Source organism: Pelophylax lessonae (genome assembly GCF_965119305.1).
Source record: "Pelophylax lessonae genome assembly, chromosome: 2".
NCBI lineage: Eukaryota > Metazoa > Chordata > Amphibia > Anura > Ranidae > Pelophylax > Pelophylax lessonae.
In genome coordinates, this window is record NC_138769.1 from 231,233,478 (window position 1) to 231,260,415 (window position 26,938).

At 42.7% G+C, this 26,938-nt stretch overlaps 1 protein-coding gene across 1 annotated transcript in view; it reads left to right on the forward strand.

Moving 5' to 3' along the window:
- The window catches only part of PHTF1 (putative homeodomain transcription factor 1), a 322,940-nt gene extending 297,074 nt beyond the window's left edge, over nt 1-25,866 (forward strand). Inside the window, exons 18-19 of the mRNA XM_082246092.1 lie at nt 7,808-7,933; nt 25,499-25,866. Coding sequence (XP_082102218.1) covers nt 7,808-7,933; nt 25,499-25,519 — 147 coding nt within the window. The 3' untranslated portion in view covers nt 25,520-25,866. The remainder of the gene's footprint in view (nt 1-7,807; nt 7,934-25,498) is intronic.
- The last annotated feature ends 1,072 nt before the right edge of the window (nt 25,867-26,938 follow it).

Sequence of the window (26,938 nt, forward strand, 5' to 3'; positions counted from 1 at the left end):
CATTGCTTCCGGGTTACTAGAAGCGAGACCCGGTCAAAGCCGTTTCCGGCTTGTTCGAATCTCTGGCCAGCCGGCAGAAGTGGTGGCAGGTTGCTCGGGTCTCCAGTGGGATGGGAGACCCGGGCGGAGCAGCTGGAGGGGGGGTGTCCCTTCCCACTGCTTGTGATAATGGCCGAGTGGCTGATTAGCCGCATTGGTTGTCATCACAGACATCAGCAGACGTCCGCTCAAAAAAACAGTAACAGGGTGATGCTTGCAGCTGCAGGCATCACCCCAGTACAACCCATTGAAGCCGAAGGACACATATATGCGTTACGTCAGCGTGAAGGGGTTAATCTAAAGAATAATTATAAGGAACTACTCATAGCCATTAAAAAACTTTGACCAGTTGAGCAGTATATACATGTATACACTAAATGGAAGTTTTCACATTTTTTCTGGAACATACCTTCCGGAAACCTAGGACATTTGGCATTCAGTCCGCAGTGATGGTCTTCATCTCAGAGGCAGTGTGACTAAAGTGTGTGTCACACCATTGCTGCTACTCATGTGAATCTGGGATTCCACAGTTTATGCATGACAAGGTTTCCAGTGTAAATTAAGCTTTTGTATACAGTGGAGTAATATGCAATCATCGTATGTAAAAGCCCTAACTTTATATCATAGGTCTACTAGTAAGCATTAGTAAACATACAGACTTGGGATTAATGGCAGGGGCCAGTAGTAACATTTAAGCAAGGCTCAAATGGAACCATTGGCAGAGGCATTAAGGGCATCCGATAAGGTAGATGGGATTCGCGTGGGCTCCATTGTAGACAAGGTAGTGCTCTATGCAGATGATTTAATTCTCTTTCTACAGGGCCCTGGCCTTTCATTTTCGGAAGCACTACGGATCCTGGACCACTTTGCGGCCCTTTTGGGTTTACATACTAATTGGAGTAAATCCCTTGTGTTACCGATTGATTAAGGGCTAGAAGGTTGGCTGACCCCAATTCTCCTTTGTAAAAGGCAATGACTATTAAATATTTAGGGATCAATATTTCTCCCAACGCTAAGGATTTTAGACATCCTAATTTGTCCCCAGATCTTCAGTGGTGTAAACAGAGATCGGGAGAATTCATTATAATGAAAATCCTTCCAGTTCTATTATACAGCCTAAAGCCCCGTACACACGTACTGATCGTCGACCGAACGATCGGCCGTCTTTTGTCCAGGGCTGTCGTGTCTGTTGAAAACTGCAAAAGACTGCACACGAATTTTGTCGGCCAACAACAGCCGACTGCAGAAGTGATGTCATGTGATGGTTAACTTTCCTTGTCTTTTTTCTTTTCTGAGCATGCCCAGTCTTACAAGTCTGCTGTCTGTCGGCCGAAATCTGTACTGACTGGCGAACAATCGGCCGTTCTGGTGTTGGCCAACAAAAATTTTAATGCCTGCACACCCGATTCTGTTCAGCCGAAAATGCGCTGTCCGTTGTCGGAAGCATCATACTAACAAGCCGACAATCGGCCGATCGTTCGGCGGCCGAATATTTACGGCCGACAATCGGTACGTGTGTACGGGGCTTTAGGCACATATACAGTAGGCTTCTTCTTATGGCAATCCCAACCAGCTAGATTTAGCAGGAAAGTTTTATGCAGACCTTCGTCGCAAAGGGGGCTTGGCTTGCCCAGACTTTCATACCTACTATTTGGCGGCCATGCTTACCCATGCTCATAACTGGCTTATCTCTGATGACACAAATGCCTCAGTAGTATTAGAAGCTGCACATTCAGGATCCTATGAAACCCTCCGTAATCTCCTCTAAAGGGGTCTGAGAATCTCTCACCCTTACAGCCGATATGAGGGCAGTTATAAGGGCCTGGCATGCTGTCATTACTAAACCCAATATAGTGAGGGGTAAAAGGTACCCATCAACTCTGCTTTAGTTCAATCCCATGCTACCAGAAGTTCATTCCTTACTAGATCCCGGTCTTTGGGCTGCTTAAGGAATCAGATACCGTTCAGATATTTGTGATGGGAGTGCACTATTTACACTCGATATGTGGAAAGATAAATTTACACTGCCTAAAGTGTTCTTCTTCTGATTCCTGCAACTCCGACACGCTTATGCAACACAATTTGGGTCCTCCTTGTTTAGATTAGATAGACTTTCTGTGATCTACAAGTCACTACTTCCCCTCCATTCATATGGGACTGGATGCCCTGCTAACTGCATGACGTTCAGGGGAGCAAGAATGAGGAATGAGGACTGGGAAGATCTCTGGGACAGCCCATTTAAGCACTCTTCTGGTGCATGGATGCTCATTGAGAACCTATAGAATAAAATGAGTCTACAGTGGGGGGCAAATAAGTATTTGATCCCCAGAAGATTTTGTAAGTTGCCCACTTACAAAGAAATGAAGGGTCTATCATTTTTATCATAGGTGTATTTTAAATGAGAGGGACAGAATATAAATAAAAAATTCTGAAAAAAACACATAAAACAAATGCTATAAATTAGGTTGCAGTTCAGTGAGTGAAACAACAATTTCATCCCCAAGCAAAACATGACTTAGCACTTGGTGGACAAACCCTTGTTGGCAAGCGCAGAGGTAAGATGTTTCCTGTAGTTGGTGACCAGGTTTGCACACATCTTGGGAGGAATTTTGGTCCATGCTTCTTTAGAGATCTTCTCTAAATCCTTAATGTTTCTTGGCTGTCGTTTCACAACTGGTAGGTTCAGCTCCCTCCATAAATTTTCAATAGGATTAAGGTCTGGAAACTAAAGGCCCTTAATGTGCTGCTTCTTGAGCCATCTCTTTGTTGCCTTGGCGGTATGTTTTGGGTCATTGTCATGCTAGAAGACCTACCCATGACCAATCTTCATTGTTTTGGATGATGGAAGAAGGTTCTCATCCAATATTTTACAATAGATGGCCCCATCTATCGACCCCTAATGCGGCAGAGTCAGCCTGTAGCTTTAGCAGAGAAACAGCCCCAAAGCATAATGTTTCCACCTCCATGCTTGACTGTAGGTATGGTGTTCTTAAGGTCATAGTCAGCATTTTCTTCCTCCAAACACAAAGAGTCCCCCTCCTCAAGTACATGAGGACAAGACATGTACAGTCATGCCAATAAGCATCAAAATGATTCAGATGAGGATTGGGAGAAGGTGCTGTGGTCAGATAAGACCAAAATTGAGGTCTTTGAAGAAAAATGTTGATTATGAGCCTTAGAACACCATCCCTACAGTCAAGCACGGAGGGGGAAATATGAAATACTCCACAAGTACTAAGTCATGATTTGCTTGGGGATCAAATCATAAAATACTTATTTCACTCACTCAATTGCAACTCAATTTATAACATTTGTATCATGTGTTTTTTCTGGACTTTTGGTTGATATTCCATCTCTATCAATTAAAATACACCTATGATGAAAATGATAGACCCTTCATTTCTTTGTAAGTGGGCAAACTTACAAAATCTTCAGGGGATCAAATACTTATTTCCTCCACTGTATAGGTGTAACTGGTAACTTTATCAGATTGTAAACCTTTACATATACCCAGTGAAGGTACTATCATCAGGTGATACACTAAGAGATTAAACTTTCTCCTACATAAGTTGTACCCATTTACCATTTTGTCTGTAGCCTTCTCTTCTCTACATCCATTCAAAGTGCTGAATTTACAAAGTTTGTCTAAGAGTTCAGAAAAAAGGGGGGGGGGATGGGAGAGCTGAAATTAAACTCTACAGAGCTCAGTGGGGAGAGCTGATTGGAGGGAGTAGACACCCCCCCTCCACACAGTTAACAAGAACAGAGCTGAGGCTGTCAATCTGCTGGAGGTCCCTCCCCTGTCACCTTTTTTTTCTTGGTGTCAGGAAAACCTGTCAAAAGTGATTCATGCTACTAGCAGAGGATTGAAGCAGCAGACGCAAATGAAACTTTGTTCTCCTAACTGAGAAAAGCACACACTATAGGCATATGCTATGTTCATATTTCATGTCTGAGGTTTTCAACCTCTTTAAGGTGGAGGCAAATGAATGCTTTATGCTGCAGTGAACAGGGCACCAAACCAAATTTTTTTCTGTGCCAATAAATGTGTTTAGCGTGTAAAGGAGCTTGATTTGCACCAACTCATTGCAGTCCTGTAGGACAGTGGGGTTGATTTACTAAAGGCAAATCCACTGTGCATTGCTATTGCACTTGGAAGTGCAGTCACAATAGATCTGAGGGAAGATCTGAAATGAGGGGAAGCTCTGCTGATTTTTATCATCCAATCATGTGAAAGGAAAAATGCTGTGTTTTTATTGTCCTTTCATGTCCCCTTCAGATCTACAGCGACTGCACTTCCAAGTGCACTTGTAGTGCACAGTGGATTTGCCTTTCGTAAATAACCCCCAGTGTTTCTCAACCTTTTTTCAGTCAAGGCACCCTTTAAAATTTTGGACAGTCTCAGACAAACACCCTATTCTAAAATGTAAAAAAAAAAACAATTCTAATAGTGTTACATAATACAACAGCATCAACACACGTAGGACACCCAACAACAGAGGTGATTTATTCTCACAAAGCAAATACTGTACACTTTTGCAAACTAGTATTCCAGTGTTTCTCTTCTCCCTCAGTTTCAGTTTCTCTCCATCACTCAGCTAATGTGACCGCAGTGCTGATGGAGAGGGGCAGGGGAGGGTCAAACAAGGATGCTGTGCAGGCGATCAACACTGATGACATTACTGGTTGTTAGAGTGCCAGTGGCTGGAAGGTTGAAAAGGTGGACAGGGAAAACCTGTGGCTTTGTGAAACTAAAAGGCAGGCTTGATCCACCTGCTGGCATGTTTACATTTTTGGGCGATTTTTAGGCATTTTTCCAAGGCACCCCTGAAGCAACCTCAAGGCACCCTGGTTGAAAAAGGCTGCTGTAGGATATACTGTAGGAGCTGATTATACAAATTACATAATTTCTGTAAACTGACATTTACAGGGCCTTGAAAAGTATTCATACACCTTGAAATTTTCCACATTTTGTCATGTTACAACCAAAAACGTAATTGTATTTTATTGGGATTTTATGTGTTAAACCAACACAAAGTGGCACATAATTGTGAAGTGAAAGGAAAATGATAAATGGTGTTTAACATTTTTTACAAATACATTTCTGAAAAGTGTGGTGTTCATTTGTATTCAGTTCCCTTTACTCTGAGTCTCCATTCACACTACCGCGACTTGTCAGGCGACTTGTCAGCCTGACAAATCGCGGTCCATGCAGTGCTACAGGACCCGTTCTAATAGGAGCGACACAAGTCGCTCCGACTTAGAAAAAGGGTCCTGTACTACTTCGGGGCGACCTCGGAGCGACTTGCATAGACATTCATTATATCATTCATTATGCACGCGACTTCACAAGTTGTGCCGCTTCAGTGTGAATGTGGTCTTATATCCCAAACTAAAATCTAGTGGAACCAATTGCCTTCAGAAGTCACCTAATTAGTAAATAGACATTAACATTACTGCTGGCACACAGGCATAAGCAAAACATTGAGTATATTGGCTGAGAAAGTCCATTAAAAATCCATATTAGATGAGGTAAGTGGGCTGTAGGTTATCAATATATGATAAGCACTAGGGCGGAGCTTCTCCTCAGGAGAGAAGCCAACTCTGAGACAAGTGAAAAACAGGGAGAGCGCTTCCAAGTACAACATTTATTGGATATAAAGTGGAAAGCCAAGTTAAAAACTCATATAAGATATAAAATATAAAGCTCATCTGTGGTGAGGCTGCTCCAGCCGCAGGGAGAGCCACGCATCCAACCTAGGGGATTGGGAGCCGCAACCTAGCGTGTAGTCTCTAGCGGAGATAAGGTGGTTCTGGGTCCTCCCTTTAGGTTTAGGAGGACCTGGAACCCCTTTATCTTTGCTAGAGGCTACACGCTAGGTTGCGGCTCCCAATCCTCTAGGTTGGATGCGTGGCTCTCCCTGCGGCTGGAGCAGCCTCACCACAGATGAGCTTTATATTTTATATCTTATGTGAGTTTTTTCTTGGCTTTCCGCATTATATCCAAAAAAAATATTGCACTTAGAAGTGCTCACCTGTTCTCCCTTTTTTTTAAATTAGTACATCCAGTCCACCTGTGTTTAATTTAATCTCAATATAAATACAGCTGTTCTGTGAAGCCCTCGCGGGTTTGTTAGAGAACCTTAGTGAAACAACAACATCAAGGAACACACAGACAGGTTAGGGATAAGGTTGTGGAGAAGGTTAAAGCAGGGTTAGGTTATAAAAAATATCCCAAGTTTGAACATCTCACGGAGCACTGTTCAATCCATCATCAGAAAATGGAAAGAGTATGGCACAACTGCAAACCAAGACATGGCCATCCAGATAAACTTGACAGACCGGGCAAGGAGAGCATTCATCAGAGGAGCAGCCAAGAAGCCCATGGTGACCCTGGAGGAGCTGCAGAAATCCACAGCTCAGGGGAAAGAATCTGTCCACAGGACAACTATTAGTCATGCACTCCACAAATCTGGCCTTAATATAAGAGTGGAAAGAAGAAAGCCATTGTTGAAATAAAGCCATAAGAAGTCCCGTTTGCAGTTTGCAAGAAGCCATGTGGGGGACACAACAAACATGTGGAAGAAGGTGCTCTGGTCTGATGAGACCAAAATTAAATTTTTTGGCCTAAAAGCAAAATGCTATGTGTGCCAGAAAACTAACACTTCACATCACCCTGAATACACCATAGCCACTATGAAACATGGTGGTGGCAGCATCATGTTGTGGGGATGATTTTCTTCAGCATGGACAGTGAAGCTAGTCAGAGTTGATGGGCGGATGGTTGGAGCCAAATACAGGGCAATCTTAGAAGAAAAGCTGTTAGAGTCTGCAAAAGACTTGAGACTGGGGCGGAGGTTCACCTTCCAGCAGGACAACGACCCTAAACATACAGCCAGAGCTACAATGAAATGATTTAGATTAAAGCATATTCATGTGTTAGAATGGCCCAGCCAAAGTTCAGACCTAAATCCAAATGAGAATCTGTGGCAAGATTTGAAAATTGCTGTTCACAGAAGCTCTCAATCCAGTCTGACAGAGCTTGAGCTATTTTGCAAAGAAGAATGGGCATAAATCTCACTCTGTAGATATGCATAGCTGGTAGAGACATACCCAAAAAGACTTGCAGCTGTAAATGCCGCGAAAGGTGGTTCTTTAAAGTATTGACTCTTTCTATTTTCCGATGATGGATTGAATACAAATGCACACCACACTTTTCAAATATTTAATTTTATTTGTAAAATAAAATTGAAAACCATTTATCATTTTCCTTCCACTTCACAATTATGTGCCACTTTGTGTTGGTCTGTCACATAAAATTAAAAAAAAAAAAAAAACACATTTTCGTTTTTGGCTGTAACATGACAAAATGTGGAAAATTTCAAGGGGTATGAATACTTTTTCAAGGCACTCTATAGGTACCAGCACCAGGGAATGTTAACCCAGGGAAATTGCCTTCTATGGGATCAGGAACAAATTTGTTTTCCCCTGCTGGAGAAAACTGGATCATGCTTTATATGTGTTATTTGCCTTCCTCTGGACCAACTGTGGGTATAGGGTAGTGTTCATGAAAGTTTTCTATTTGTGTGTGTGTTTTTTTTTTTTTAAATGGATGGGCTATTTATTCTGTGTATTTCTTTTCCTAATAGACTATTTTCAACCTTAATGACTATGTAATTTGCTAAGAAATGTACTTGCTATGCTTTGCAATAATATCATTCACAAGTCATTGAAGAATATAATGTAGATATTTTTGTTTTTGTTGCAGGAAATTGACACGCCTTTTAGGCTGTATGGACTTGCGATGAACCCTTTAATTTATAATATAACCCGGGTCGTGATTCTTTCTGTGGTATCTGGTGTTATAAGTGACCTTTTAGGATTCAATATCAGAGTGAGTAATTTATAGTACTTATGTTTTGTTCTTTGTTTGTTTTTTTTACCCATTTGCTTTGGATTTTCTTTTCAAATATTTGTGCAAGTATTCACAGTATCTCACAAAAGTGAGTACACCCCTCACATTTTTGTAAATATTTTATTATATCTTTTCATGTGACAACGCTGAAGAAATTACACTTTGCTACGATGTAAGTTGTGTAGTGTACAGCTTGTATAACAGTGTAAATTTTCTGTCCCCTCAAAATAACTCAACACACAGCCATTCTTGTCTAAACCACTGGCAAAAAAAGTGAGTACACCCCTAATTAACACCTCACATTTGGGCCCAAAGGGTCAATATTTTGTGTGACCACCATTATTTTCCAGCACTGCCTTAACCCTCTTGGCCATGGAGTTCACCAGAGCTTCACAGGTTGTCACTGAAGTCCTCTTCCACTCCTCCATGACGACATCACAGAGCTGGTGGATGTTAGAGACCTTGCGCTCCTCCAACTTCTGTTTGAGGATGCCCCACAGATGCTCAATAGTGTTTAGGTCTAGAGACATTCTTAGCTAGTCCATCACCTTTACCCTCCGATTCTTTATCAAGGCAGTGATCATCTTGGAGGTGTGTTTGGGGTTATCATCGTGTTAGAATACTGCCCTGCGGCCCATCATGCTCTGCTTCAGTATGTCACATACAGTGGGTACGGAAAGTATTCAGACCCCCTTAAATTTTTCACTCTTTGTTATATTGCAGCCATTTGCTAAAATCATTTAAGTTCATTCTTCTTCCTCATGAATGTACACATAGCACCCCATACTGACAGAAAAACACAGAATTGTTGACATTGTTGCAGATTTATTAAAAAAGAAAAACTGAAATATCACATGGTCCTAAGTATTCAGACCCTTTGCTGTGACACTCATATATTTAACTCAGGTGCTTTCCATTTCTTCTGATCATCCTTGAGATGGTTCTACACCTTCATTTGAGTCCAGCTGTGTTTGATTATACTGATTGGACTTGATTAGGAAAGCCACACACCTGTCTATATAAGACCTTCCAGATCACAATGCATGTCAGAGCAAATGAGAATCATGAGGTCAAAGGAACTGCCTGAAGAGCTCAGAGACAGAATTGTGGCAAGGCACAGATCTGGCCAAGGTTACAAAAAGATTTCTGCTGCACTTAAGGTTCCTAAGAGCACAGTGGCCTCCATAATCCTCAAATGGAAGACGTTTGGGACGACCAGAACCCTTCCTAGAGCTGGCCGTCCGGCCAAACTGAGCTATCGGGAGAGAAGAGCCTTGGTGAGAGAGGTAAAGAAGAACCCAAAGATCACTGTGGCTGAGCTCCAGAGATGCAGTCAGGAGATGAGAGAAAGTTGTAGAAAGTCAACCATCACTGCAGCCCTCCACCAGTCGGGGTTTTATGGCAGAGTGGCCCGACGGAAGCCTCTCCTCAGTGTAAGACACATGAAAGCCCGCATGGAGTTTGCTAAAAAAACACCTGAAGGACTCCAAGATGGTGAGAAATAAGATTCTCTGGTCTGATGAGACCAAAATAGAATTTTTTGGCCTTAATTCTAAGCGGTATGTGTGGAGAAAACCAGGCACTGCTCATCACCTGTCCAATACAGTCCCAACAGTGAAGCATGGTGGTGGCAGCATCATGCTGTGGGGGTGTTTTTCAGCTGCAGGGACAGGACGACTGGTTGCAATCGAGGGAAAGATGAATGCGGCCAAGTACAGGGATATCCTGGACAAAAACCTTCTCCAGAGTGCTCTGGACCTCAGACTGGGCCGAAGGTTTACCTTCCAACAAGACAATGACCCTAAGCACACAGCTAAAATAACGAAGGAGTAGCTTCACAACAACTCCGTGACTGTTCTTGAATGGCCCAGCCAGAGCCCTGACTTAAACCCAATTGAGCATCTCTGGAGAGACCTAAAAATGGCTGTCCACCAACGTTTACCATCCAACCTGACAGAACTGGAGAGGATCTGCAAGGAGGAATGGCAGAGGATCCCCAAATACAGGTGTGAAAGACTTGTTGCATCTTTCCCAAAAAGACTCCTGGCTGTATTAGATCAAAAGGGGGCTTCTACTAAATACTGAGCAAAGGGTCTGAATACTTAGGACCATGTGATATTTCAGTTTTTCTTTTTTAATAAATCTGCAACAATGTCAACAATTCTGTGTTTTTCTGTCAGTATGGGGTGCTATGTGTACATTCATGAGGAAGAAGAATGAACTGAAATGATTTTAGCAAATGGCTGCAATATAACAAAGAGTGAAAAATTTAAGGGGGTCTGAATACTTTCCGTACCCACTGTACATGTTGACATTCATGGTTCCCCTAATGAACTGTAGCTCCCCAGTGCCAGCAGCACTCATGCAGCCCCAGACCATGACATTTCCACCACCATGCTTGACTGTAGGCAAGACACACTTGTCTTTGTATTCCAAAACCTGCTTGCAGCGACACACGCTTGACACCATCTGAACCAAATACATTTATCTTGGTCTCATCAGACCACAGGACATGGTTCCAGTAATCCATGTCCTTAGTCTGCTTGTCTTCAGCAAACTGTTTGCGGGCTTTCTTGTGCATCATCTTTAGAAGAGGCTTCCTTCTGGGGTGACAACCATGCAGACCATTTTGATGCAGTGTGCGGCGTATGGTCTGAGCACTGACAGGCTGACCCCCTACACCTTCAACCTATTTCCCAAAGACAACCTCTGGATTTGACGCTGAGCACGTGCACTCAGCTTCTTTGGTCGACCATGGCGAGGCCTGTTCTGAGTGTAACCTGCCCTGGTAAACCACTGTATGGTCTTGGCCACTGGGCTGCAGCTCAGTTTCAGGGTCTTGGCAATCGTCCTACAGCCTAGGCCATCTTTATGTTGCGCAACAATTCTTTTTTTCAGATCCTCAGAGAGTTCTTTGCCATGAAGTGCCATGTTAAACTTTGGCGATAACACCAAATTTAACACCTGCTCCCCATTCACACCTGAGACCTTGTAACACTAAGGAGTCACATGACACCGCGGAGGGAAAATGGCTAATTGGGCCAAATTTGGACATTGTCACTTAGGGGTGTACTCACTTTTGTTGCCTACGGGTTTAGACATTAATGGCTGTGTGTTGAGTTATTTTGAGGGGACAGCAAATTTACACTGTAAAACAAGCTGTACACTCACTACTTTACATCGTAGCAAAGTGTAATTTCTTCAGTGTTGTCACATGAAAAGATATAATAAAATATTTACAAAAATGTAAGGGGTTTTCACACTTTTGTGATATACTGTACTTACAAAAGGTCTAAACCATGTATAAAGCTCAACTGAACTTTCAGTTCAAATCAAAAGATACATTGCTGGTGCTCTAAAACAAAAGGTGTACTAAGTCTTACAGTTTATTTTATTTAGAAGGTAGCCTACGTAGAAAAGCATAGAAAAGCTCCCTTGTTCTCTGTGTGGAAGCAGTGGTCTCCCTGCAGAGGTCTTACACTCCCTTTGGTAAATTAGTGCTAGAGCTCGGCAATCAGCAGGGAGCGTAAGCTTTGCTAGTTTTAGAGCCATAGGTCTAACTTCTCAGCAGAGGGCATGTCAGAACTCTGCAGAGGGACCGCTGCTTCTACACAGAGAGTAAGGCTTTTTCACTCAAGCTTTGGCTGCTTTCTAAAGAAAATGTACCATAAGAGTCGGTTCACACCATGAATGGTGCGTTCCTGTGTGATTCACATGCGATCCAGGTGCAGTGCAATTTCAGCCCATTCATTTGAATGAGCTGAAATTGCACCAGACTGCATGCACCACTCTATAAAACACACAGCACCGTACCATGCGATATTGTGCAGGCAAACGCACTGTGTTTGTAGTGTCATTACGTCACAAAGACACCCACTGCAGATTACATGTTACCATGTTTCCCTGAAAATAAGAGCTACCCTGAAAATAAGACCTACTGTTATTTTCAGGGAGGGCTGCAATATAAGCCCTACCCTGACAATAAGCCCTAGTTAAGTGTTTGTAAAATCCTAGAATCCACTCTTATACTGTTTTATATAATGTCCAGTGTGTGTTTCTGTAATCTAATAGTGTGAATTACCTTCGGTACAGCGCCGCTCGGCGCTCAGCTGATTCCCTGCTCTGCTCTTCTCCTAGCTGTCAGAGGGGGATCTCAGCCCTTCTGCTCTGCAGTGTTTAAAGCGGGTCACAGAAGCGCCAAGCATTATATTACAATAGTGTGAAATACCTTTGTTACACGGCGCTTCCATGACCCCCAGCTGACAGCGGGGAAGAAGAGACGGAAGACCAGCGGGAAATCAGCTGAGCGGCGCTGTAACGAAGGTATTTCACACTATTATAATATAATGCTCGGCGCTTCTGTGACCCGCTTTGAGGGGAGGGGTTGAGATCCCCTATTGACAGCTATGAGAAGAGAAGGAGAGGAGAGCAGAGCGGGAGATTAGCTGAGCGGCGCTGTGCCGAAGGTATTTTACACTATTAGATTTCAGAAGCACACTGGGCATTATATAAAACAGTAATAAAGTGGATTCTAGGATTTTACAAACACTAAACTAGGTTCACACAGGGGATTCCTGACAGGCAGGGAGGGAAAGAAGACAGCACATTACACATAAGACCTACCCCCAAAAATAAGCCCTACTGTGTCTTTTGGTGCAAAACTTAATAGAAGACCCAGTCTTATTTTCAGGTAAACACGGTAGAACGTGGGTTTCCCGTACCACGTTCTGGTGTGCTCTGGCCCTAAAACTTTGCCTTCACCTTTTGTTTCAATGCCCCTGGAATGTTTTAGCTGAAATGTCAGTTAAAATATTATTCCCAAATGCAAAAAACTATGTTAAAAGTTCATTCTGCTCCAAATACTTTCTTTTTTAGATGTCAGTAGAAAATATAATTTGCCAGCTTCTTATATATTTTAGCAACCCCCCAAACATAAGATCTTTTTACCTATAGTCCTGCTGCAGCCTGGGCAAAGGAATCTCAAGCTCAGTTTATTTGTGGTGAGGGTAGCAGGGAAAATGATACTCTCTCTGTTGGAGCAAAACAGAATCACCTTGCCACTCTGTAGGTTGGAAAGTACAGCCAGGGGACCATTATTATTAATGTAGTCCTGTGGCGTTTACCTTTTTTATTCTCAGATACCAAGTTTCAGTTTGTCATTGTTCGGAGATCCAATATAGGATAGAATTAATTTCTTTAGAAATAATCTAGGGACCTAAGTAAAACTATTGTGTGACCCCATGGGTCATGACATATAGCCTGATCTAAAAGGCAAGAAGTATACAGTGTCCTGTTTGCTTGTTCTTCATTACACACTGTATATATCATCATAATGTAGATAAAGATCACATCCTATTTTAGTTATTTATACAGAAATCCAACATTTCCTAAGGGCTTATAAAATGTTTTCCCACAGCTGAGTTCTCACATAACCTTTTGTTTCAGAATTTCCATTTTTAATAGTTTTGCATGATTAAACTTAAAGCGTAGGTCAGGGCAAATTTACATTTACGCAATGCATGCACATTTTGTGTGTTATTCCTTTACAAACCATGCAAGAAAACAAAAATACCTGTTGATCTGCCAGAAATGCACTCAGCTTCTCAATCCTGCTGTGGGCTGACAAAACACAGCATTTTGTGGGCTGGTGTTTGTGGTGTCAGCCCTGCCTCATTGTCTTTTGCTAAACCACTCAATCCTTCCTACCTTCTGATCTCTACATCATAGACATTAAATATTCTGTAGACCAAGATAATAATGTTTTCAATGGTATATTTAACAGAACAAAAGGTAGCAAAAGAAAGACGCTCGTTTTTAAGGCAGTCCAACCAAAAATGCAAACTCACCAATTGAAAATGCCATGTAATTATATAAGATGAAGTTAACCTTAACAGCTGCCAAACTTGCCTTTATAGAGACCCTGCTACAAAATAAACACATTTTTATTATAAAAATGGTAGTATTTTATTTGTATATCGTGTTGCTCCTCTGGGTAAATAATGAATGTATTGCAGTTAGAGGCTGTAGAACAAAGAGAAGAGTTCAATACTTCTCATTGTGTTAGATTTCTTTCTTTTACGATACCCTCAGCTACTCCCTACACACCTAATAGTTCCCTTGTAATTGGCAGCTGAGGCAGTGTGCAGAATAACTGCCCCCAACCACAGCTTTAATAACTATAAGTAAAGGGAGTTGGGACTATGAGCAGAAGATGCTCTCTAAACACGAAGTCACCTGTCATTTTACTTTGCCCAAGCATAAAGCCGGTAATACATTCATATTTTTTTTCCCTTAAACAGCGATCTGAACAAAAAAAAAAAAAAAAAAAGATCTATTTTTCCCATCCACACATTTGAGGTCCATGGTGGAATCACTCCCATTGTGGCTTTGTATTCTGACAGAAGGAAGCCTTCCCCACCGTGAGAACACTCTTAGGTGACAGCTGATGATGTTTGTTTAGGTGACAGCTGATGATGTTTGTTTAGGTGACAGCTGATGATGTTTGTTTAGGTGACAGGTGATGATGTTTGTTTAGGTGACAGGTAATGATGTTTGTTTAGGTGACAGCTGATGATGTTTGATTAGGTGACAGCTGATGATGTTTGTTTAGGTGACAGCTGATGATGTTTGTTTAGGTGACAGCTGATGATGTTTGTTTAGGTGACAGCTGATGATGTTTGATTAGGTGACAGCTGATGACGTTTCTTTAGGTGACAGCTGATGATGTTTGTTTAGGTGACAGATGATGATGTTTGTTTAGGTGACAGCTGATGATGTTTGTTTAGGTGACAGGTAATGATGTTTGTTTAGGTGACTGCTGATGATGTTTGATTAGGTGACAGATGATGATGTTTGTTTAGGTGACAGGTAATGTTTGTTTAGGTGACAGCTGATGATGTTTGATTAGTTGACAGATGATGATGTTTGTTTAGGTGACAGGTGATGATGTTTGTTTAGGTGACAGGTAATGTTTGTTAAGGTGACAGCTGATGATGTTTGTTTAGGTGACAGGTGATGATGTTTGTTTAGGTGACAGCTGATGATGTTTGTTTAGATGAAAGCTGATGATGTTTGATTAGTTGACAGGTGATGAGGTTTGTTTAGGTGACAGGTGATGATGTTTGTTTAGGTGACAGCTGATGATGTTTAATTAGGTGACAGCTGCTGATGATGTTTGTTTAGGCGACAGCTGATGATGTTTGTTTAGCTGACAGGTGATGATGTTTGTTTAGGCGACAGATGATGATGTTTGATTAGGTGACAGGGTCTCTATAAATAAGACAAAAACATAGCGCTGGAACTGCCATAACAGTTTTCTCCCATCATCTGGTGGAGCAGATTGTGCCAGCCTCTAAGCCATTTTCAAACTAGTCCATGATCCTCCTGGCTGCTTATAAATGATTTGTGTGTTACTGGTAACTAAAGCCAAACACTGTTACAGTACATAAAAAGGCAAAAGCTGTCTGTCTGCTTGTGGTACACTTCTACAGACTGGTATTACCTTCTGCACTCCACCATGTGACCCAGATTTGAATAATAAAGCCACTAAATTACACTGTAAATAATTGATTATTACATGTTTTTCTATTACTGCCGAATACTTATAGCCTGTGCTGTTTAAGGACCCTGGAGTTCAGCCTTAATACAACATAGATGTCATTGCAGGAAAAAAACAACAATGATGTTCACATTTACCCATTAGTTTTCTTTATTTCCACTTCCTCCAATGACTTTTTACTCTTGAATGTGCTGTAGAACAGCGGGTAGCTCTGTTATTACTAATTAGCTGGTAATATTGTTGGTGGTGCAGAAAGTTTGTGGTGTCCCCTTGAGTGAACAGATAGAGATCATGAGCTAAAGGAGTCGGCTGTTTTCTTGGCTATCAGTTGGTATTCTTGTTTTTTTTTTCTTTTTATCAAAAAACCTAGAGAAAAAAAAGTCAACAAAACAAATAAAGAAACCAATATAACGTTATAAACAATACAGTAGTTATAAGCGTACCTTTCAAAAAAGAGGTCATTTTTAAAGCTGAACTTCAGAATAAGTAAGCAGGGGCGTAACTACAGGGGTTGCAATTGCAACCGGGCCCCATGCTCCAGGGGGCCCATGCAGCTTCCCTGTACACCTGGACAGGAGGGGCAGCGGGGGCAGCATGTAGAGAAATCACTGTCCTTCTTTTTCCTCCTGTAGCTGCAGGAGCAAAATGGAGGAGATTGGTTCCTCTGTATGCTGCCTCCACCACTCCTCCTATCCAGTTCACTTGTGTTCTGCTGTCTCTGGGCCCCTGTGTGCTCCCCTGGTCCCCCCCCCCCCCACTGTGCTCCCCCCAGGCTTAAAGGGAAAGGCCCCGCCAGGGGTCCGGGGGCCCTTCATGGTTTCTTGATAGGAGGGTCGGCGGGGGCAGCATGTAGAGAAATCACTGTCCTTCTTTTTCCTCCCCTGGCTGCAGTTTGGTTCCTCTGTATGCTGCCCCCGCCACTCCTCCTATCCAGTTCACTTGTGTTCTGCTGTCTCTGGGCCCCTGTGTGCTCCCCTGCCCCCCCCCCCCCCCCCCTCTGTGCTCCCTTCCCTCTCCTGCCAGCTGCTGCAGGGATGTGTCACAATAGAGAACCAGGAAGGGGTCGGTAAATATGTAATTTACCAGCTCCTTCCTTTTCTGAATGGACAGAGTCATAGTCAGTGACATTGTAGAAAAATAAAATGATAAAAAATAATACAATTAAAATACCAAAAAATAAAAACTACTGGCATCAGTGGGTGAACTTCCAGGATCGCAAAGATCATCACCACCGTGGGGAGGAACAAAGATGGCAGGAATGGGGCCCACTGCAGAACTTGTGAAAGGGTCCCACTGCGGGACCATAGTAAAGGGCCCCAGGATCATTGGGAAGAGACCTGGGCTTGAAGGGAAGGGCCCCAGCCAGGGGTCCAGGGGGCCCTTCATGGTTTCTTGCATCGGGGCCCTGAAGGTTCTAGTTACGCCTCTGTAAGTAAGTATTGTCTAAACCAAGAGTTTCCAGACTTTCTAAACAAACTGCCAGTTTACTGCCCTTTAGACTTTAGGGGGGTCAGTCTGTGGCCAGTGGAAATAGAAAATGATATCAGTGAAAAAATAGTGCTCCATCAATGGTGTCAGTTAGAAGAACAATGTCCCATCTTTGGTGTCAGTGGAAGGAACTGTACCACATCTTTGGTGTCAGTGGAAGAAACTGTACCACAACTTTGGTGTCAGTGAAAGGAGTAGTTCCCTAATACTGGTGTCAGAAGGAAGAATAGTTCATCAGTACTGGTGCCAGTGGAAGGAACTGTACCACATCTTTGGTGTCAATGGAAGGAACTGTACCACATCTGTGGTATCAGTGAAAGGAGTAGTTCCCTAATACTGGTGTCAGAAGGAAGAATAGTTCCTCAGCACTGGTGCCAGTGGAAGGAACTGTACCACATCTTTGGTGTCAGTGGAAGGAACTGTACCACATCTGTGGTATCAGTGAAAGGAGTAGTTCCCTAATACTGGTGTCAGAAGGAAGAATAGTTTCTCAGCACTGGTGCCAGTGGATGGAACTGTACCACATCTCTGGTGTCAGTGAAAGGAGTAGTTCCCTAATACTGGTGTCAGAAGGAAGAATAGTTCATCAGTACTGGTGCCAGTGGAAGGAACTGTACCACATCTTTGGTGTCAGTGGAAGGAACTGTACCACATCTTTGGTGTCAGTGAAAGGAGTAGTTCCCTAATACTGGTGTCAGTAGGAAGAATAGTTCATCAGCACTGGTGCCAGTGGAAGGAACTGTACCACATCTTTGGTGTCAGTGGAAGGAACTGTACCACATCTTTGGTGTCAGTGGAAGGAACTGTACCACATCTTTGGTGTCAATGGAAGGAACTGTACCACATCTGTGGTATCAGTCAAAGGAGTAGTTCCCTAATACTGGTGTCAGAAGGAAGAATAGTTCCTCAGCACTGGTGCCAGTGGAAGGAACTGTACCACATCTTTGGTGTCAGTGGAAGGAACTGTACCACATCTGTGGTATCAGTGAAAGGAGTAGTTCCCTAATACTGGTGTCAGAAGGAAGAATAGTTCCTCAGCACTGGTGCCAGTGGATGGAACTGTACCACATCTCTGGTGTCAGTGAAAGGAGTAGTTCCCTAATACTGGTGTCAGTAGGAAGAATAGTTCCTCAGCACTGGGGCCAGTGGAAGGAACTGTACCACATCTTTGGTGTCAGTGGAAGGAACTGTACCACATCTTTGGTGTCAGTGAAAGGAGTAGTTTCCTAATACTGGTGTCAGTAGGAAGAATAGTTCCTCAGCACTGGTGCCAGTGGAAGGAACTGTACCACATCTTTGATGTCAGTGGAAGGAACTGTACCACATCTTTGGTGTCAGTGGAAGGAACTGTACCACATCTTTGGTGTCAGTGGAAGGAACTGTACCACTTCTTTGGTGTCAGTGGAAGGAACTGTACCACATCTGTGGTATCAGTGAAAGGAGTAGTTCCCTAATACTGGTGTCAGAAGGAAGAATAGTTCCTCAGCACTGGTGCCAGTGGAAGGAACTGTACCACATCTTTGATGTCAGTGGAAGGAACTGTACCACATCTTTGGTGTCAGTGGAAGGAACTGTACCACATCTTTGGTGTCAGTGGAAGGAACTGTACCACTTCTTTGGTGTCAGTGGAAGGAACTGTACCACATCTTTGGTTTCAGTGGGAGGAAGTGTGTCTCATATCAGTGGGAGAAAAAGTGTCCCAAGGGCCAGATAAAGACATGCAGAGGGCAGGATTCAGCCTATGGGCCGCAGTTTGGAGACGACTGGTCTAAATATAAGTGGCATTCGTGTCCTTACTTTGTGTGCTTTGTTTATTTCCTTCAGATTTGTTCAGTGATCCTGTGTGAAATTTTGCCTCTGTGCAAGGAGTTTCCTGTACTAAAGACTGATCACTGCTGCTCTCTTATTTTCTTGTGCATGGTGACTGGTCTTGTCTCCGCCCCCTTTTGTCATTTTCTGCTGACAGCCCCTGGTGAGAGGGGGCTGCTGTCTTTGCAGGCTATGTAATAATATCACTGGTACCTTTTCAAGGTAATAACTGGGTTTCAAAGGCATTTGGTGTACACAAAATGCCAGAAGTTCAACTTTAAACATTTTTAAAAACTAAACTCTGTATGGCACAAGCTAATGTAGCATTTAACTCTTCCAAGGGCTTTGCCCAAGGAGTGGGGGGCATATTGCAAATGAAGATGGAGGCTTGATCTGTTCCAGGTTGGGCTTCATTTGCTAAACATATATGACAGAGCGTTCCATCTTATCCACACAGACACTGTAAACTGCATCAAAAGTTAGAAGTATAGCACTGACAAAGCTGCTTATATCTCAAAGACTGCCCAACCGTGCCTTGATCCCGATGCTATTGCGGATCTGGAAACGCCGATCTCAGACGACGAGGTTATGGCAGCTATAGAATCTACCCCCTCTGGTAAGAGTCCTGGCCCCGATGGCTTCACTGCCTAATTTTATAAGACCTTTGACCCTCTCCTGGCCCCTTTCCTAGCCCGGGTCTTCGACTTGATCTCGGAGGGATGACTCCCCCCCCCCCCAGACTTTAGAAGCCCACATATCTCTCATTCCGAAACCAGAGAAAGATCCCTCGCTATATGCCAACTACAGGCCTACTTCTCTGATTGGAGTAGACCTCAAACTTTATGCTAAGATCCTGGCAACGCGACTGAAGCCGCTGTTACCAGGGCTTATTCATATGGATCAGGTGGGTTTTGTCTAGGGCGGGAGGCCGGGGACAACACCCTGAAGACCCTTCTTCTCACTGACTATGCCCGCACTCATGACGTTCCACTGTGCTTGCTGACGGTGGATGCCGAAAAGGCCTTCGACCGCGTTGATTGGGATTTTCAGTGTCTAACCCTGGAGCCACTCGGTCTCGGCCCGTTAATGTTGGCTAGAATTATGGCCCTGTTGAAGTCTCCTTCCGCTAAGATTTAGATTAACGGGTCTCTGTCTCCTGCCTTTAGAATCCATAATGGCACGCGTCAGGGGTGCCCTTTATCTCCATTGTTGTATGTTCTTGCGATGGAACACCTGGCTATGGCTCTCTGTAACAACTCTGACGTCTGTGGGATATCCGTTGGCCCCATACACTCCAAATTTGCGCTTTTTGCGGATGACTTGCAACTTTATGTCACTTTGCCCCATTGATCCTTCCCTGCGATCCTGGCTGAGTTTTGGGACTTTGGCCTAATGAGTAACTTTAAAGTGAATCACTCTAAATCAGAAATATTGAATATCTCCTTATCCAGGCTGGCTCTTGGATGAATTTCGGCCTCGTACGCCTTTAAGACTGGGTCTTCTTCTGTCCGCTACTTGGGTATCAATCTACCCTCTGATACATCCTGCCTTTTCGCTGAAAATGTTGTCCCCCTCTTAACTAAAACCCTTTTGGATTTGTCTGCCTACTCCACAAAGCGTTTGTCTTGGTTTGGAAGGATCAATGTTCTGAAAATGGACGTCCTACCTCACTTTCTGTACCTTTTTCAGGCATTGCCTGTTCCTACACTGACCTCCTTTTTTAATAAGTTACGCAGAGCCCTTTCACGTTTTGTGTGGCTCCATAACCGACCTCGCCTGAAATACACAACGCTTACTCTTCCAAAGTCCTGAGGAGGTACCGGTATTCCTGACTTCGAGTGGCTACCCTGACGCGCCTAGTGGATTGGTTACACAATGCCTCCACTAAACTGTGGGTCCAAATTGAACGCTTTCTCACCCCCCGGATCTCAGGGCACTTCCGTGGACCCCCCTACACCTTCGTAGCCATGTGTCTTCCCTCAGCTATGTAACCTATCGGACCTGGGATCACCTAAACGGATCGAGCCGGCTCTCATGCCCCAAAGTCCCATGATGCCTTTTTTTGGTATCCCAGCGTTCCCTCCAGCAGTCTCGTGTTTGAGATTTGGACCTTGGAACGCGACGGATTATCGCCGAGCGTCCCAGCTTCTGCGTGCCAACCCTTCCTTGTTGCTGCCCCTCAACACCGCCATACCGGTCGGTGACCTTACAGGCTGGCTGCAGTAGCGCCAGGCCCTCTCCTATGTACGTTCCTTGCCCTCACTGATTGATGTCCGAGGGGACCCCTTGGCGTTTGACGCCATCCTCCTTCAAGATGATCCCCCCAAACACACGGTGTCCCTTCTGTATTCTCTACTCCTGGATACCCTCCGCCCTGATCTGCCGGCCTACACGGCTGCGTGGGGCAGAGAGCTGGGCCGAGTACTTTTGCCAATCGATTGGCGTAAATGCTTTGCTCTGACCTACTCACTGTCCCCTGATACCCAAGTTCAGGAGAAGGGGTTCAAACTTCTGACCAGATGGTACAGGTGCCCTTCTTTGGCTGAATATATTGACCCTCTCCAATCGGACAGCTGTTGGAGGTGTATGTCATCCAGAGGCACGCTTTTACATATACGGTGGGAATGCCCACAGAGTCACAGATTGTGGAATGACATTGTTGCGCTGTACTGCAGGCTTCAAGTGACCACAGTCTCTACTACACCGGAATTATCCCTGTTGTCTCTGGTGCCTGGCCCCTTCCGGTCAATCAAAAGGGATGTCCTTCGGTTCTTCTTGGCGGTTGTCAGGATGGTGATCCCCAGACATTGGAAAACTACTCACGTGCCCTCTAGGCTCGAGTGGGCCCTGGAGCTGGACAAAATCAGGGACATGGAGAGTCTGTTGGCGCGGGAGGGGGGCAGGGAGGAACGGTTCTCCGTCACGTGGTCATCCTGGGACATGTTTAGGTGTGTGGATGACTTCAAGTCCTGGATTGGAACACCCGTGCTTCTGAGTACCGGTGGGCTGTAGTGGGTTGTTCGCGGACCCCCCCACGCTCTCTCTTTCCTCTTTTCCCCTCTGTATTTTCTGGCTTCTACTTTCTGTACGTTTCTGCAACACCTTGCTTCACTCCTTTCAATGCACTTCTACTGGTATGTCATCGACTATGAGTGCAGTTCTTCTTCTGCTTCCACTTGTTACTCCTCAGCATTTCACAACAAAGTACCTCGATGTAAGCTACTGACTTCAGTACTGGATTTCCTCTCCTGTTTCAATGTCCGCTGTAGCTGTTTTTATATCACTGTTATTTGTTTTTTCTGACAAAGCTGACTCATATTTTACCAAATTACTGTTAGTTACCTTATAACTCTAATCGCCAGTCAGGCCCTCATGGTCCTAGAAGTTTTAATTTACTGCAGACAACTATTGATGACTGAGGCTGTGTACCATGCTTGACTTATCTGTATGTTTTTTACTGTTCCTGCTCTTTCTCATGCTATGTAAAATTTCTTTCTCTTTCAATAAACTAAGATTGAACTAAAATTTAGAAGTATTGCACAGTTACCATGCAGCCTGATCAGTCTTAAAAAGGCTTTGCTGGGTTAAGGTGCCCTTTATGTAATTTTAGCTTGTCAGTGTAAATACTGTATTATGCAAGATTATCCCTTTTGTTACCAAGTATTGTATTGGGTTTTTAGTTTTGTAAGATAGGTAGCACAAAACTGACAAATACACTAGAAGTTAGCATGCAAAGTGTATCAGAGGCAGGAAAAGTAATTGTACTCTGTCAAATATAGACAGGCAACACATAGAAGTCACTTTTTTAGCCAAGGATACAGACTAGTACATTACTGAGACATCAACTTGCCCCTACATGGGCGAGAGAAAAAATATAAATAGTATAGTGTATAGATAAATAAATATACTAACTCCAATATAAAATAAATATAAATATCTGTGTTCAAGTAACCAGGTTACCTCAATAGTGTTTCAATTATATTCGATAAAAATCCTTAATCAATCGTGACAGGGAATAAATAGTAAATGATAAATTATAAAAAATGTTGATATTATTATATCCGTGCAATATCACCAATAAGCAACTCATTTATGTGCAAATAGCAAACAATAACAAAAACGATATATATGATTATAATTAAATTGTCCAATAAATCCACCAGATGTGTGGCTGTGCTCCCAAAACCAAGTGAGTGACCAGGGTGTCACAGCTTTTTCCTACTTGTGCACCCCCTTGTGATTGGGCGCTCACCTTGTGTAAAAAATATATGCGCTCAAATGTTGAATGCCTGGCGGCTCCAGGTGATTTATTCCCATAGATTAGCCAATCTTCTCTTTGGCAATCTTGTATTGGATGTAATTAGGTGTAATTGCTATGTAACTGGCAATTCCTGGTATCCTTATCCCTTTAGATAAGCCTGATTTCCTCCCAATGATCTTGTTCTTAAAGTAGTCAGCATCCTTTATGTACACAGTCCAAATCCCTTTTCCCTTATGGGAATGGCACTAATCCATTTCATAGGTGATTAATGGGGAATAAATCACCTGGAGCCGCCAGGCATTCAACATTTGAGCGCATATATTTTTTACACAAGGTGAGCGCCCAATCACAAGGGGGTGCACAAGTAGGAAAAAGCTGTGACACCCTGGTCACTCACTTGGTTTTGGGAGCACAGCCACACATCTGGTGGCTTGAGCACATATTGAGGACTGTGTATTGGCACTTTATATCACTAAATTTATTGGACAATTTAATTATAATCATATATATCGTTTTTGTTATTGTTTGCTATTTGCACATAAATTAATTGTTTATTGGTGATATTGCATGGATAATAATATTATCAACATTTTTTATAATTTATCATTTACTATTTATTCACTGTCACGATTGATTAAGGATTTTTATGGAATATTATTGAAACACTATTGAGGTAATTAAGGTATATATCTGGTTACTTGAACACAGATATTTATATTTATTTTATATTGGAGTTAGTATATTTATTTATCTATACACTATACTATTTATATTTTTATTCAAATAGATTTTAATTCTGCGCAACACTATTTTACATTTTAGCTCAATTGCACTTTTTTCTGAGAAGTGAAGTATCTGCAGCATTTTAAAAATCTGTCATAAAGTGGTTGCTCGCAGGAATTTCTATTTCTTTATGTTTACTTAATGTTACTACATGTAACTTAACAGTTATGACTAAGGCCTCATAGGCCAAAACACGTCAACTGATTTCAGTGATGAGCAACTACCAGTGTGCCGATCATCTTTCTATATTTGGTTAAAGTCTGCCGGGCTGCCAGAAACACAAATCCCATCAGCTTCTTCTGGACCTTGGACAAAGATCGCTTTGGTTTATGTAAGCAAGGCTTCCCAGGGGTTTCATACAAGATGGACCTGCAAGACCGATCTTATCAGCGAGTATACTCGAGTCCAGAAATATATGGCTTTTTGACATGACTACCAGATATGGAATAATTTCTAGGCCTTCTCTTGGGCATAAATGTTTTGGTAGATATAGCTAGCCAGATTTGACTCCAGGCAGACTCACACAGCAATGCCCCTATACTAGTGATGTCACCTCCTGCCTATACCCACATTTTTCAATTGGATACTGCCAAACTTTCTCAAGGATGCTTTCAGAACATGTTGGTATAGGCAGGAGGTGATGTCACCAGTACAGAGGCATTGCTGTGGAGTGTGGACTGTCATCTGAGTTTTTTTTACTATTGCATACATGCTGGTTGCCAGTGGCCAGGGCCCAGCCTGTTTGTGTTAGGTTGATAAGTGCTTCTCTTCCTTGTTCTGCTTCTAATGTACCTGTCTTTAGGTATACATGCTTGTACTTCATTAGAAATATTGAAGCAACACAGCTCAGAAGCAATATGCAGCTGTCAATATTAGTCTTGTTTTATTGCTATACATATCATTTATTACTTTATGTTCATTTTGCACAAAATATTTGTGTGTGAGCGGCAGGAATTGTTTCTAGTGTTTAATTCAGCTTTGTGCCCATATTATTTTTTTAGCTTCAGTTACTTCCTGCTTTCTGGCCTTGGCCAAAATGATGTCATACATCCCATGAGTCTTTATAGGTATTTCTTCCTTTCATCTGGAGGGGGGGGGGGCGAGGGGCTTTTCCAGCTTAGCACACCCTCCTGCCTGCATGCCTGAGCTAAGATGAGTTATGTAGCACTTGCTTCCTGCAATCCATCTGCCCTTACTCAAGATGGCCACAGTTTGTAATGCTACTGGGGTGTTTATCAAAGTGATTTCTTAACCAAATAAACCATAAAGACACAGGTGGATGGGTGACTTTGCTTTGAATAATAAAAATAAATTAAATAGCGTTTTCAATTTGTGGTGCTCAGATACAGTTTGGTTCCACTTTAAGCTGACATGGGTAGATTGTTTCTTAATGACCGAGTAAAGAATGTAGACTAGCCCCATGCTGTTATGGATGCTTACAAAGATACAGATTTTTTTTACTGTTCACTTCTTTGCATTTTCTCCGCTCATTTGATGTATTGTGCATTATTATTGTGTTACTGTGTTTATAAAATTATTTTATGAATGAAATGCACTTGTATCAATAATATTTTCTACTATGTTGTGTACAATACTTTGCAATCCAGATAACAATAATGTCTCACTTTTGCTCCTCTTTTCACAGTTATGGAAAATTAAATCATGACCTTCCTCAGTAGAAGAAAATATCTATGCAGAAACACTGAATTTGGTGCTGAAACTCTAGCATTCACAGGCAAGCTTGGGCATCTGTGCTGCATGCTGCAAGCTTTGCATGAACAGGAACCACAGGAATATGTATTTCAGCCTAAATATTATTTAAAATATGCCAAATGAATTTTTATAGCAGAAATTTAATCTATTTTATGAAGGAAAAAAGGAAAATTATAAATGTATTTATTGATTTATAAAGAAAGAGTTTTTGAATATTAAGTACTGTATTGCAAAAAGTATCAGGTACACATACCTTGGATTAAAATGTACATAATATCTATTAAACTGTTAAACTGAATGGGATAGAATGAATGGGCAATACTGCGCATGTGTCAAAGTGTATTTCTTTCCTTATCAGACATGCACACTGGAAGTATTTACAGCTTCTTCTAGGGGTGTCCAGGAATTTTTTTTCTGCCTCTAAACCCCCCTGCATGTTAGCCTATGTGTCACACATAGGCGTTTAGTGGCAGGAAAAAAAAAACACTGCCAGTGTTTTTTCCAGGAGCAGCAGGGTTCTGGCAGAAAAAATGCTTGACGCTACTAAACGCACCTAATCACTAGACACATTTAGCACTTCAGCATTTATTCATTTCAATAGCCAAAATAAATTAACATTTGCCTAAGCACCAAACGCTGCTTAACTCTGTTAAATTGCTTTGAAAAAGAGCAGTGTGACGGACCTTGTACTCAGTAGGAATTAGTCTGCCATATAAGCTTCCCTTGCCCGGTACCAGCACGATCCAAGAATACTTAGCCCACCCAGTCACTTGTTGAGGCATCAGTTTAGGGTGGTAAGAAGCATGACTGTTTATTGAAACACAGGCACAAGATATACACTTAGGGGACAATCCCCCCCCCTTATTGCATAATGACACAGGGCGGGGTAAACTAGATTTAGTAACATGACACACTGACAGCCTTTAGGAAGGGCTGCAGGAGAAATCCCCCCTCCCCTCTAGCAGCTAATCCACATACAAATGCACATCCCATAGTCATTTGCTCCCAAGGCAGACAGAAACAATAAAACAATGGGATACAGGCACAATTAACTACCCCAACCCGCCTCAAACTATCTAGCAATGCTCTGGGACACTCGTACAATATTCTAGCAGTCTAAAAGATGGAATTATTTATCTTCATATATTTCTTGAGAAATATTGTTCATAAATATTACTGTCCTAAGTGAAAGAGCCCCTTCATTCTTGCAACACAAACCACACATATAGAACCCAGGATAACCGAGGTAACACAAAATGCGGAGTCCGGTGTGGTTGTACAGTGAGTCTGGTTTGTGCAGACTCGACTGGGGTTCCTTGTCACCCTGTGCCCCTAATAGACACAGGGTGACTTACACATAAGAGGGAACGGG